Source organism: Mugil cephalus, chromosome 21 (assembly GCF_022458985.1).
Source record: "Mugil cephalus isolate CIBA_MC_2020 chromosome 21, CIBA_Mcephalus_1.1, whole genome shotgun sequence".
Taxonomy (NCBI): Eukaryota; Metazoa; Chordata; class Actinopteri; order Mugiliformes; family Mugilidae; genus Mugil; species Mugil cephalus.
The window spans coordinates 1,658,528-1,670,617 of record NC_061790.1 but is presented as its reverse complement, the minus strand read 5'-3'; the positions used below and the strand labels follow the sequence as shown (position 1 = coordinate 1,670,617).

The following is a 12,090-nucleotide window of genomic DNA, read 5'->3' as shown; positions in this document are numbered from 1 at the left end:
TCTTCCTCATTCCCTGAGAAGTCTCATCGTTCTTACTGTCTCCGTCCTCTTTAAGGCCATCCTGGGCAACGACGAGACCACCCACGTCCTTCCCAACCTGGACCCTGACACCGACTACTGGGTCACCGTCACGGCCATCTACCCCGACGAGTCCGAGAGCGAAGACCTGATGGGAAGCGAACGCACACGTAAGCGAAGCGCCGACACCTCCGAGGCCGGAGCAGCGTCCCGACGCCATGTTTTACTCTCAGAGCTGTAACTCACTGGTAAAATAACGCTGTTGTCTTCTCGACGTCTCTTTCTAGTGTTGAAGGCTCCGGACGGTATGTCGCACAAAGAAGGACAGACCCCCCTTATTTTTTCATTGTGTTGTTTGTGATTTTGTGTGGGATTAGTTATAAGAGGCGACGTTAAACACACTTTTTACGTTCTTAACTGCATGTTGTGTGGATTTCAGTGCTTCTGCTGTGCGTTCACACCAACGACAAATGATGCTCAAAGGGCAGCTGTTCACTAATTAAGATTAATGCTGAAAGGCTCAGATAATTAGGGAATTAATTCCCATGGAGACGCACACTTCTGTCAGTTAAGACTACACAAATATAAATCTCAAAAGTTGAATATGGAAATAAATAAAAACTGTTAATGGAAACAAACCAAACCAAAAACCTCTCAGATATCTAAAACTAAAGCGTTTTTATGTTCTCAGGAGGTGATTTTACAGACGTATTGACGTTTTGGTTGGAGTCATGTGACCAGTTCATCTGAATCCATCTTCCTCAAAGTGACGGGAGTTTAAGAGAATTATGGGATGTGACCAGACGAGACTTTACCAACAACTTTTAACAGAAACATGAACGCTTCATTGAAATTTCAGAAATATCAAATTTATTTTGAGAAAAACTGTAATACACAACTAATGAGAGACACAGGGACGCAATTTAAAATGTGCTGAAGTTACTAAATATGGTTTCTTGCCCCATCCAATATTTAACATCTCTAAATATATGATATAGAAGAATATGGTCTTATTTTTGATAGTATCTCTTCATACCAAATGTTATATAGAACAATATGTCCTTAGAAATGATATAAAGCCACTTAAACACGTGTCTTTCCTATTTAAGTAGTCTAAAGTATCGAAATTTCAGAAATATCGCTTTTATTTTACGAAAAACTAATGGAAACAAAGCCACTGTTAAAGAGGAAATATGTTCATAGTTTAACTCAAAGTTAAAGTTCCATGTAATTTGCATATTTTTAATGTGAAAACAGACACTTTTTAGAATATATACAGGAGATAATCTGGGATCACAGTTTAAAAAATAAATTGAATTATTCTGTGGTTCAGACATGAGAATTTATAAAAGTAAACAATTTATTCTGATAAATGCAATAAAATGGGCTAAAATGCTGAGTGTAGATAAGTCACGGACGCTTTGAACCACAGTTACTGAAGGAACGAGTCCAGATGTCGTGTGTGTGTGAACGTAGATTCAGAAGCGTGAAAACTGACCAGTAACGTGTCGTCCTCCACAGACGTTTTGGTTCCATCCCGTCCTTCATGTCGTCCCTGTTAACACTCGTTGTCACATCACGTCACCTCGTAATGTCATTGATTCATCCCGTGTTCATCTCATGTTAATGTCAGTGCTGCATGTTCATTTGTTGTTCAGCGGTTCAGCAGCAGAACTGGAGGTCAGCGGGTTCCTCACCAGCCGCCACCATCTTAGCTTTTACTCCACCTGACTCCTAGCTAACTCCTAGCTAATTTAACAGTGAGGCTAAAGACAGCTAGCAGCCTTTCAGTTATTACCAGAACGAGACAAAAAAAAAGTCCAGTTTGCATCAAATATACTGTAAATAAAACATTTAGCTAAAGTGGTTAGCTAAGTGTAAGGTTAGCTAAAGTGTCGCAACGTAAGGTTAGCTAAAGTCATAAGTAGAAGTGTCTCAGATAATTAGCTAGTAAGGTTAGCTAAAGTGTCGCACTAAGGTAGCTAAGATGTCAGTATAAGGTTAGCTAAGATGTCATATATTTAGTAAAGTATTCGAGTAGATAGCTAAGTGTAGATTGCTAATCTACGAAGGTAGCTAAGATGAGTGTAAGGTTAGCTAAAGTGTCGCAACGTAAGGTTAGCTAAAGAATGTCAGTATAAGGTTAGCTAAGTATAAGGTTAGCTAAAGTATCTCAGCTGAAGGTTAGCTAAAGAATGTCAGTATAAGATTAGCTAAGTGTCAGGTTAGCTAAAGTGTCTTGTGTGCGGTTGTGCAAACAGCGAGACCGTTAGTTTAAGTTTAAATGCTCCAAGTCGACTCATGATTTGACGAAACAACTTAACTCACGAACACTTGAATGTCGTCTGCAAACTGACGTCCAGCTCTGCTCTGAACGGCTGCGTTCACCACATTAGCTTTAAAGCCTCGTCACTGTGCTGCAGCTCCATGACCTGGACTGTGGGAGCTTCACCATCACCCCCATCTTCATCGTCCCCATCATCATCATCACCACCACCATTACCGCCATCATCACCATCTTCTCACACAGGGTGAACTCGTTGTACCGCTCATCTCACTGGATGTGTTTCGTGTCCCTCCAGTGCTTCCAGAGCCTCCTCGAAACCTGCGCGTTTTCAACGCCACCACATCCTCGCTGTCGGTGAAGTGGGACCACGCCCCCGGCCCCGTCCAGAACTACCGGATCACCTACAAGCCAGCCAGCGGGGGGGAGCCCATCACGGTGAGCTGCTCGATGGAAACACAAATACGAGTCTGGTTAAACGTGAGCGAGGATCACGTCGCTGTGGTTCAGCTGCTGCTTCTGATCCTCAGAGTTTAAAAAGTCACAATCTCTTAGTGTAAAGTCGGGAATAAACTAAAGGCTGAACTTCACTGATCAATCAGGCCAAGTCCAAGAAGAAGAATGTTTCTCCGAAATTCGTCTTTGTAATTTGTAAAACTAACTATTATTGAGCTGACCTGACCCTGTTAAACACCTTTGAAGCTCAGCTAACGCGTGGACTTTGTGTTATCATGACCTCGGCCTGTACATACAGTGTGTGCTCATAAAACTCATCCAGATGACGGCTCTTTCTCTGTCCTTATCGACGTGTGCAAACTGATTCAGTCGGTTCAGAACTCAACAAGTTCACTGGCAGCAGATGAGTGCGTTGAATTCAAGCTCTTGCAGGTCAATAGTTGGACGTAAACTCCAGAGAGTCCTTTATTGGTCATCAGACTCACACAAACAGGTCCGAGGTTACGTCCATGTTCTGAGCTGTCCTCGTTCCTAGCTTGTTTTTGGACGGACATCTAGCCATCGGGACAGACATGAGCCAAAGTCCAGTCGTCGTTATCTAGGATTTATTAGGAGCCTGAGTTCGATCTATTTATATAACCCCAGAGCTGTTAGTCTCACGTACAGTAACTGTGAAGCAAATCCTTCCTAAAAACACATGCGTCACCAGCACCAACACTCAACAATAGGCTCACCTCAGAGCTTTCTGAAATGTTTATTTTCTTACACCCAGAGAAGCTTTGGGTTCAACGATTGTTGCATTTACCAGAAAATGAATTCCCGTCTCGCTTTGGTTCTGTTTGTCCAGGACCTGAAGAACAATGCAAAAGAATTCCTTTTTCGGGCGGATTGTTCTCGATATTGTTCTGTTCTCGTTCTGCTGTTGTGCGTCTGCGGTGCTTCCCAGCTGCCTTGCTTTGTGACCAAACATCTCTGGTGCGCTCGATGATAACATCAGTGACTGTCTGGACGTGATGAAGAGCTTTAAATGTGCCATAAGAGTCCCAGAGCTCAGCGAGAAACAAATCTTCCTCCTGAGATACAATTTCAAAATCTCCAAAATGAGAAATGACATAAAACTCCGGCTGGGAAAGAAGCTGCAGGCCTTAAAAAGCAAACGTTGTGTCATTCTCAGGCAGAAAAATGATCATTTCAAGTAAGAACCTTTAATAAGGGAGGAATTAAATGTGTAGGTCTCCCTTAAAAACTGTGAATGAAACGTTTCAGGTCCAAACGTTTCCCAGTGGAACATTGTGACAAGATGGTTTCAATGCTACTCGCTTGGTGGTGGTCATAATGTTGTGGCTAATCAGTGATAGTCATTGGCAGGTTTTTAGAAGCAGAATAATGATCCAGAAGCAGAGATATGATCCAGTGTGAAACTGTATCTGTGCGTCAAGTTGTTACCGAATATCGAGCTGAAGCAAAGTTCACCCGGACGAGTGAAACATCTCCAGAAATATCCGCAATAGATCAACTCAAAATGCTCCTTCTTAGAGTTAATACTACTACTGTGTACATATGTAGTAATGTCATTCTGCAAACAAAAATGACAGAAGATGTTTCTCAGAAGCAGAAATGAAGAATAAATCCACCGTGAGCTCAGTGACTAATGTGGCTGTGATGTCATTGGTTCTGTCTGGATGTGTTTACGTATCCGTTTCATGATATACTACAGCGTTGTTTGCTCGGGGTCTACCCTTGGACGGCTTTAAATAATGTAAATAGTTTGCTGACATGGTCCTCGGGGACGAGGATGAATTATATCCAGCGAGTTTTACGTCACTGTTTATACGACTGGGAGCAGAGACTCCGGTTGATGTGGCCACACCTGGACTCGTTGGGTTTGTTGAAGACGTTTCGTCCAAATCTCCAGTTAAAAACTCTGGTATCTTTCTGTCCAATCAGCAGATCCACTCATGTGAGACTTGGAAAGTAGGAACAAAGAGTCATAAATCAAACTGACAACACAATTACACATCTATCTGGAGTTAGCTGCTAACGTTAGCCACCGTGAGCTAATGGAGTTTGCTTAGTGATCACATACGCTACTTTTAAATATTGGTTATTAGTTCTCTTCCTCTAAGAAAACAACCATTTAGCTTTTCTGTTTATTCATTTAGTTTTTGTCAGAAGACCCTTAAATCTTGATCCAAAGAACAAGAAACCGGAACATAATAAAATATCACTGTTATTAAATGTCTTCTTACAGCTCAGCTTCATTCATTTCATTTGTCTTGTTGTTTCTCTCAGTACTTTTATTTTGTGTTTTTAAGCTTCACGTCTTCTTTGACTCTGACTTGTCCCATTTTATTTTGTTGCATGTTTGTTCATCACTTTGCTCACAACAGTTTTTGTTTCAAATGTGCTCCAGAAATAAATGGACATTAAAAAGCCTTTAAAGGATTAAAATGCTGTGTAGTATATTTGGGTTGAACTTATTGTTAATAATCTGATTCCTGACGTGTTTCCCGTGAACAGACGCAGGTCGGAGGGAAGAAGACCGGCACCGTCCTCCAGAAGCTGATGCCCGACATGCCGTACTCCGTCTCCGTCGCTGCCGTGTATCCCACCAGCGTCAGCAGAGACATCTCAGGGGAAGGAAAGACCAGTAAGAGACGCTGAGTCGCTGCTGTGCTGCAGAATAAGAATTTAATATCTGTCAACGCTGCTGGAAGATTCACCAGGACCGTAACTAAAAAGGCCTGGGTTTGATATTAGGCTCAGTGAGCTCTGCTGATAATTAGTACAGTAAAGGTTTCAACACTAAAATAAACTAAAGTGACACAGAAACAGTATGTTTCACATTTTAAGAAGTGGAACTACTGATGCTCTAAACATTCATTATCCATGCACATTATTTCCTTTGTTTTTCCGTGATACTGAGTTCATTTCCTCTGTTATCTTGAGTTATTTATCTCGTTTTCTCGAGGTCCAGAAACATGAAAACATTAAAGCACCAAACAGAAGAAATTAGGCTGTAACTTAACCACATTATTTCAGCTCCACATGACAGAACTCTCTCAATTTAAATACGTCAAGATCTCGAGAAAACAGAGGAAATTAACTTGTTATCACAGGACAAAGGAGGAAATATGTGTAAATGCTTCTATGAGACTACAAAGATGGAGTGCAGATGAACTTGTGCGTCCCTGCTCTGTCTGTGACGGTTGGACCTGATTAAACCCGTGTACTCGTGGCCTTTCAGAGCCTCTGGGAGGAGTCAGGAACCTGCAGGTGTTGAACCCGACCATGACGACCCTGAACGTGCGCTGGGAGCCGGCCGAGGGCCGCGTGAAGGAGTACAAGGTCATCTACGCTCCTGCAGCCGGAGGAGCCGAGAGCATGGTAGGACTGGTAGGACACAGTCTGCTAGACGTGACCCCCCCTCAGTATTAGTATCAGCATGGATCCAGCTTTAATTTGAAGCCTTCAAAGGCTGGAGGTATTTGTAGTTGTGGCCTCCTGTCTGTCCGTCATCAGCTCTGTTTTTGTTCGTTATGAACTCAGGAAACGGTGTCGGCCGGTACGACCACCACCCTCCTCCGAGGCCTGGCCCCCGACACCCTCTACACCGTGTCCCTGGTGCCGGTTTACGCCGAGAAAGATGGAAAGATGATGTCTGAAAACGGAAAGACAAGTAAGACCCGGACCGTCCCGTTGGTGGGGCTCAGCCGTGTTAATGTTCTGATTCAGCCTGAGACCAGAGCGTGTCGGTCACCGTGTCCTCTGATGTCCGTCCTGTCCAGGGCCCCTGGGGGGCGTGAAGAACCTGAGGGTGACCGATCCCACCATGACCTCGCTGGCCGTGAACTGGGATCCAGCCGACGGAGCCGTTCGCCTCTACAAGGTCTTCTACGTGCCCGCTGCTGGCGGCCTAGAGGAGATGGTGAGAATCCTGCAGCAGCTCATTCAGCAGGTTGACCAGACATTTCAGTGACTTTCTATCGTTATTTTTTAATCTTTGCTAAACAGGAACAAGTCCCTGCAGGCACCACCTCCATCATCCTGAGGAACCTGACGCCTGATACTCGGTACACGGTGTCTCTGGTGCCGGTGTATCCGGCCAGGGAAGGAAAACGCCAGTCAGAGGACGGAAAGACAAGTAAGCACCAGGAGATGGAGCTTTTTACTGTAAATATCTGACATTAAAGCACAGTTTGATTGAATGCTGCATCCGTTTTAGAGCCTTTGAGTGGAATCAGAGGCATGAGGGTGTCCAGGCCGACCATCACCACCCTCACGGTCACCTGGGACCCTGCAGACGGAAACGTTCAGGGCTACAAAGTCATCTACATTCCTACAGCCGGAGGCCTGGAGATAGTGGTAAGATCTTCTACTCAACACGGAGCAGGAAGAAACTTAGAGTTTAGTCGAATGAAGTGACCTGGGTTCAGTTCAGTCCAGTTTAAACATCCTGAAACCTTAAAACGTTAAAATGGATCTGAGTCAAGTTGACTCTAAAGCTACATTAATTAGATTAATTAGGTTAGATTCAGCTTTATTGTCATCACACTCTTAAGTGTATGTGGTATCAGTATATGATTGTATATGAGAGTGTGGTACAGGTTGGTTACACAACGACACACTGATGTTGTACAGATGGATTAAATGTAAGTGGACTATAAACAGGAACTAGAGCATCGTTTACACTGGAGGAAGTGGGCAGAGGATAAATCAGGTGATAACATGAGCATTAAATAAATAATCAGCAGCAGCTTCATATTGTTACTGAACCAGTGTTTGGTGCATGGTGCTGTACAAACACGTGGTTTAAAGGGTCCAGTGGATCAGCGGTGATGGTGTAACAGCCTAAAGTCAGAGTCAAAACCAAGATAAACTTCATCTGTGGAGTTTAGTTTAAGTTAACTTCGGTCTGAGCCAAACTAACCTGGGTTAACTTGAGCTAAAGAGGCTAAGTTCACGCTAATTAAACTAGAGTCGGGTCAATCAAACGTTAAGTCAACTCAGTTCGGTTTAATCTTTAATCAATACGCAAGACACATCAAGTCAACACTAGACACCTGCTCAAAACCTGATACAATGAACTCACTGCACTAACTGACAATTCATTTATTTATAATAATATTATATAATATATTTATCAGGATCATTAGATTTACTGGATTAACATAATACAAAAGGGAAATAAATATCTCAACTTAACACCTTCATATATTTAGTCAGCATTTAATACCAGCATATATATATAATTTCTACCTGCTGGGTAAATAAAAGTGATTTAATTCACTCTGAGCTCAGTCAGATCTATGTTGCTTAACATTTGTTGAGTCAAGTGAACTGAAGTGGAGTTAAATTAACTTTATCTTGAGTTTACATGAGTCTGGTTTATCAAAGCTGAATTAAAGTATATAAATTTAGATTCTTACTAAAGATTTCCACAAACATCGTGCTTGTCAGCACACGTCTGTTAAGCTAACAGCGCTAACAGCGCTAACCATAAAACAGCACAGGAGGAATCTGAGCTCGGTTTCATTTGTCTCATGTCCCAGTGGTTGTTTGTGTCTCTGTGACTTTTGGGAATCGTTTCAACGCTTGCGGTAAACATCTGGTCAGATTTCCAGAAGAAATTGTAAAATGAAATATTTACTGATAACTCAGTTTTGACACATCAATAGTTTCACAGCAGAAGTTAATAAAGCCGAAGCTCTCAGCAGCGTTTCACTGACGTCACGTCTTCTGACAGAATAATCCCACCACGCAGCCGCCGCACAATAGCGTCTAAATCCTTCAGGCTAAAGCGAATCCCTCATCGTCACACGGTGTTTGTGTTGCTGCAGAATAAGTGTTAATAAGTGTAAATCCTGCTAATCAGACGTCTGGGTCGTAAAAACGTCCAGTGACATAACGACGCAGCTGCTCGTCTCTGAGAAGCGCCTCAGTGTTGAAGAACGTCTGACGGGTTTCGTGCTTTCGTAACCTGCTTCTTTAGTTAAAACGTAAACAAACGGAACGCGCAGTCATTTCAGAAAAAACCCGACGGAGGAAAATAAATGTTAAATAAACCTTCAGTTCAATGTTTCTGACACAAGTTATTCTCTGGAAATTTACCATTTGAGTGGTCGACTGTTTTTATGAATGAACAAAACACTTTTACTTTCTGAGCACAAAAAAATCTTATTTTAGCTTAGCTTAGCTTAGCTTAGCTTATCTTAGTGAAGTGATAACCTACTTTATTCTCTGGGTCAGTGTGGTCGACCATTTTTATGTAGAAAGAAAATACTTACTACTACTATACTTTTACTTGTAAATAAAAATATCTTATTGCATGTTATCAAGCCTTAGCTTAGCTTAGCTTATCTTATCTTAGCTTAGTGAGCCAGAAAACTGAAAAAGCAGTAGATAAAATAAAATAAACTGTCAACAAGCTATTTAGAAGCTAATTTATGCTCTGGGTCAGTGTCGTTTTTAATAGTGATTCTGCTTTAAAAAGAAAATACTATTGTATTAGGATAAGATAAGATAATCCTGGTTTAGCTTTGTTTATCTTATCTCAGCTGACTTTAGCTTATTTTATGTTATCTCAGTTTAATTTATCTCATGTTTCATACAAAAAGCTAAAAAAAAGCTGTAGTGAAAAATGAGGCAGACTTTAGTCTTTATTAATGATTCTGACTTTCTGAACATAAAAATAATGTTAAATAAAAACTAGCCTCAGTTTCAGCGCAGCCACTTTTTGGTGCTGATTCCTCAGACGTCTGTGTTTTATTCCACTTGAGGCCAAAGGTCAGGGCTCTCGGAGCTTTTAGGAATTTGGACTCTTGGTACAGATTCCGTGTCGTGTTTGTTTTTCGCAGGAACAAGTTTCTGAAAGCACCACCACCACCGTCCTGGAGAAACTTCTGCCCGACACCAGCTACACCATCACCGTGATCCCCGTCTACGCCGAGGGAGACGGGCCGAGCCTGACCGACTCCGGCAAGACAAGTGAGCACCTGTGGCTGCACAAACCTCTCTGATTATAGTGTCCAGGGAGGAGGGAAACCTGATACTCAGCCCTGCTGGAGTTAGTGGAGGACGGGGGTAACGTACCTGCACATGCTCATCATCCTGATGCCTTTCTAGGGATGGAAAAGCCTTTCAGCATCTGAGAAAGTTTGGAAATGTTGCAGAGGAGATAGAACGCGGTCTAGCAGAGGTGGTTGATATTTAGCTACAAGCTAAACAAGCTGCATTTAGTGAATAAAATGAGATTGGACAGTTAAAAAATACGATTCCAGGTACTTTGTTAATAAAAAACCATGACCAGAAAGAAACGCGATGCCAGAAACCAGTAACCTCCGACCAGCGCTGACGTTCTGTTTCCTGTCTCCGCTCAGAGCCGCTGGGTTTCGTGAGGAACCTGCAGGTCACGGACCCGACCACCAGCACCTTGAACGTCCGCTGGGAGCCGCCCGAGGGAAACGTACGGGAGTACATCGTGATCTGGGTGCCGGTGGCCGGAGGAGATCAGAATGTGGTGAGAACTCGTAGATATCTGTAGGGAAAAACTAAGAAGCGCTGGCTGGAGAAAAAGGCAAGCACATGACCTGAAGCTAAGCTAAGCTAAGCTAAGCTAACATGGGAAAAGGTTTATGTTCAACAGAAACCAGCGTTTTCTGCTGCAGGTTATTCCAGCTCCATTTCACATGAAGTGGTTGTGAAGTGTGAAGCGTGACATGACTGCAGTAGGTTCCAGTTTCATGCAGCAACTTTCATCTTTTGTCCCAGAAAAGTTTTACTATCAAGACATGAACAGATGAATTTGTTGTCCTGAAAACCTTCTTACAACGACTGGAAAACATTTGACAGTGAAGTGGGACAGTGGGACTCATTTATTTTAGGGTAGTTTCAACTATTTTCTATGAAACTTTCCATTTCACTGCTCCCCAGAAATGTGTGTTTGAAGTTGTATCTGTCTGCTGAAATCCATCCTCATCCCTGAGCCTTTACTCTTCCTGACACTGAGCCGTGGAGAGAGACACTGGCTGAAGCCAGGAAAATAATAATCTGCGTCGGCCAAACCTCTCCTCTTTTTTTTAAGAGGTCTCCACATCTTCAAGGTTCACCCGGTTCACACTTTGCTTCTTTTCCTCTTCGGTACCAGGACCAAGTTTCTGGAAGCACCACCTCCACCGTCCTGAAGAGCCTGGACCCGGACACAGAGTACACGGTCACCGTGGTCCCCGTGTACCACGAGATGGAGGGGAAGCCCCAGTCCGAGAACGGGAAGACAAGTGAGTCCAGACCCTCTTCACAAGCCTCCTCTCTTCTCTTCTGTAGCATAGGTTAGCATAGCTTACTTTAGCTTACACTGTCTTGTCTCGTCTTAGTTTAGCTTGCCTTATCTTATTCTACCTTGTCTTAGCTTAGCTTAGCTTATCCTGTCTCGTCTCGTCTCGTCTTATTTTATTTTGCCAAGTTCTTTGTATATTATTCTATGGTTTGAGCCCTAACTGAGAAGCTGCTGCTCCTCCTCAGATCCTCTGGGTGGAGTGAAGAACCTGAAGGTGATCGACCCGACCATCAGCACGCTGACGGTCCGCTGGGACCCGGCCGTGGGCAACGTCAGGAGCTACAAGGTCTTCTACGCGGCGCAGCCGGGAGGAGAGGAGCGAATGGTAGGAACCGTTCCCTAGATCATCGTCACCAACAATCAGATCACGCTGTTAACGGAGGTTTCACCGTGCGGTCCGACAGGAGGAAGTGTCCGGAGGCACCACCTCCACCATCCTGAGGAACCTGGAGTCGGACACGCTCTACAACGTGGCCGTGGTTCCCATCTACCCAGACGTGGAGGGCATCAGGCAGGCGGACAAGGGAAAGACGAGTGAGTCAACGGTCATAGAGAGAGTCCAGGAATCAGATGGTGCTTTGTGTTTTGTTGAGTTGGTATCAGACGAGTTCAGATGAGTTACTTTACACTGATGGTGATTTTAAAGCCACACATATAAACATTTAGCCCGTGTAGGATAGAACCAGCTCTTCCTCTGCCTTTAACTCCGCTGCCTCTCCATCCTTGATGCACCTGTATCATGGCTTCAACTCTCTGAACATCGTTAACGTTCGTGGCCTCTGGTCTCGGCTTTAACCAGGAGCTTTGTTTGTGTTTGCTTTTAAAGTTCGGATCCTTCACAGAGAGCTGTGATGGATGCAGGCGGCCTGTACGTAAACACTACGCTGCAAAGCATTTCAGGCTCTCGAGGTGTTTAGGTTGGAGTCCACTGTGCGATATCAGCGCCATCGCGGAGGCGTCGCACTCCGATCGGCCCCAAACTTTCTGCAGCCGCACC

The 12,090-nt window shown here is 43.6% G+C and overlaps 1 protein-coding gene across 1 annotated transcript in view; it reads left to right on the top strand.

Annotated features, from left to right (window-relative positions):
- Positions 1-12,090, top strand: part of LOC124998921 (collagen alpha-1(XII) chain-like) — a 94,782-nt gene that overhangs the window by 47,000 nt on the left and 35,692 nt on the right. The window contains exons 28-41 of the mRNA XM_047573558.1: positions 56-188; positions 306-323; positions 2,601-2,740; positions 5,279-5,408; positions 6,006-6,145; positions 6,308-6,437; positions 6,547-6,686; positions 6,773-6,902; positions 6,984-7,123; positions 9,616-9,745; positions 10,138-10,277; positions 10,905-11,034; positions 11,279-11,418; positions 11,498-11,627. Coding sequence (XP_047429514.1) covers positions 56-188; positions 306-323; positions 2,601-2,740; positions 5,279-5,408; positions 6,006-6,145; positions 6,308-6,437; positions 6,547-6,686; positions 6,773-6,902; positions 6,984-7,123; positions 9,616-9,745; positions 10,138-10,277; positions 10,905-11,034; positions 11,279-11,418; positions 11,498-11,627 — 1,771 coding nt within the window. The remainder of the gene's footprint in view (positions 1-55; positions 189-305; positions 324-2,600; positions 2,741-5,278; positions 5,409-6,005; positions 6,146-6,307; positions 6,438-6,546; positions 6,687-6,772; positions 6,903-6,983; positions 7,124-9,615; positions 9,746-10,137; positions 10,278-10,904; positions 11,035-11,278; positions 11,419-11,497; positions 11,628-12,090) is intronic.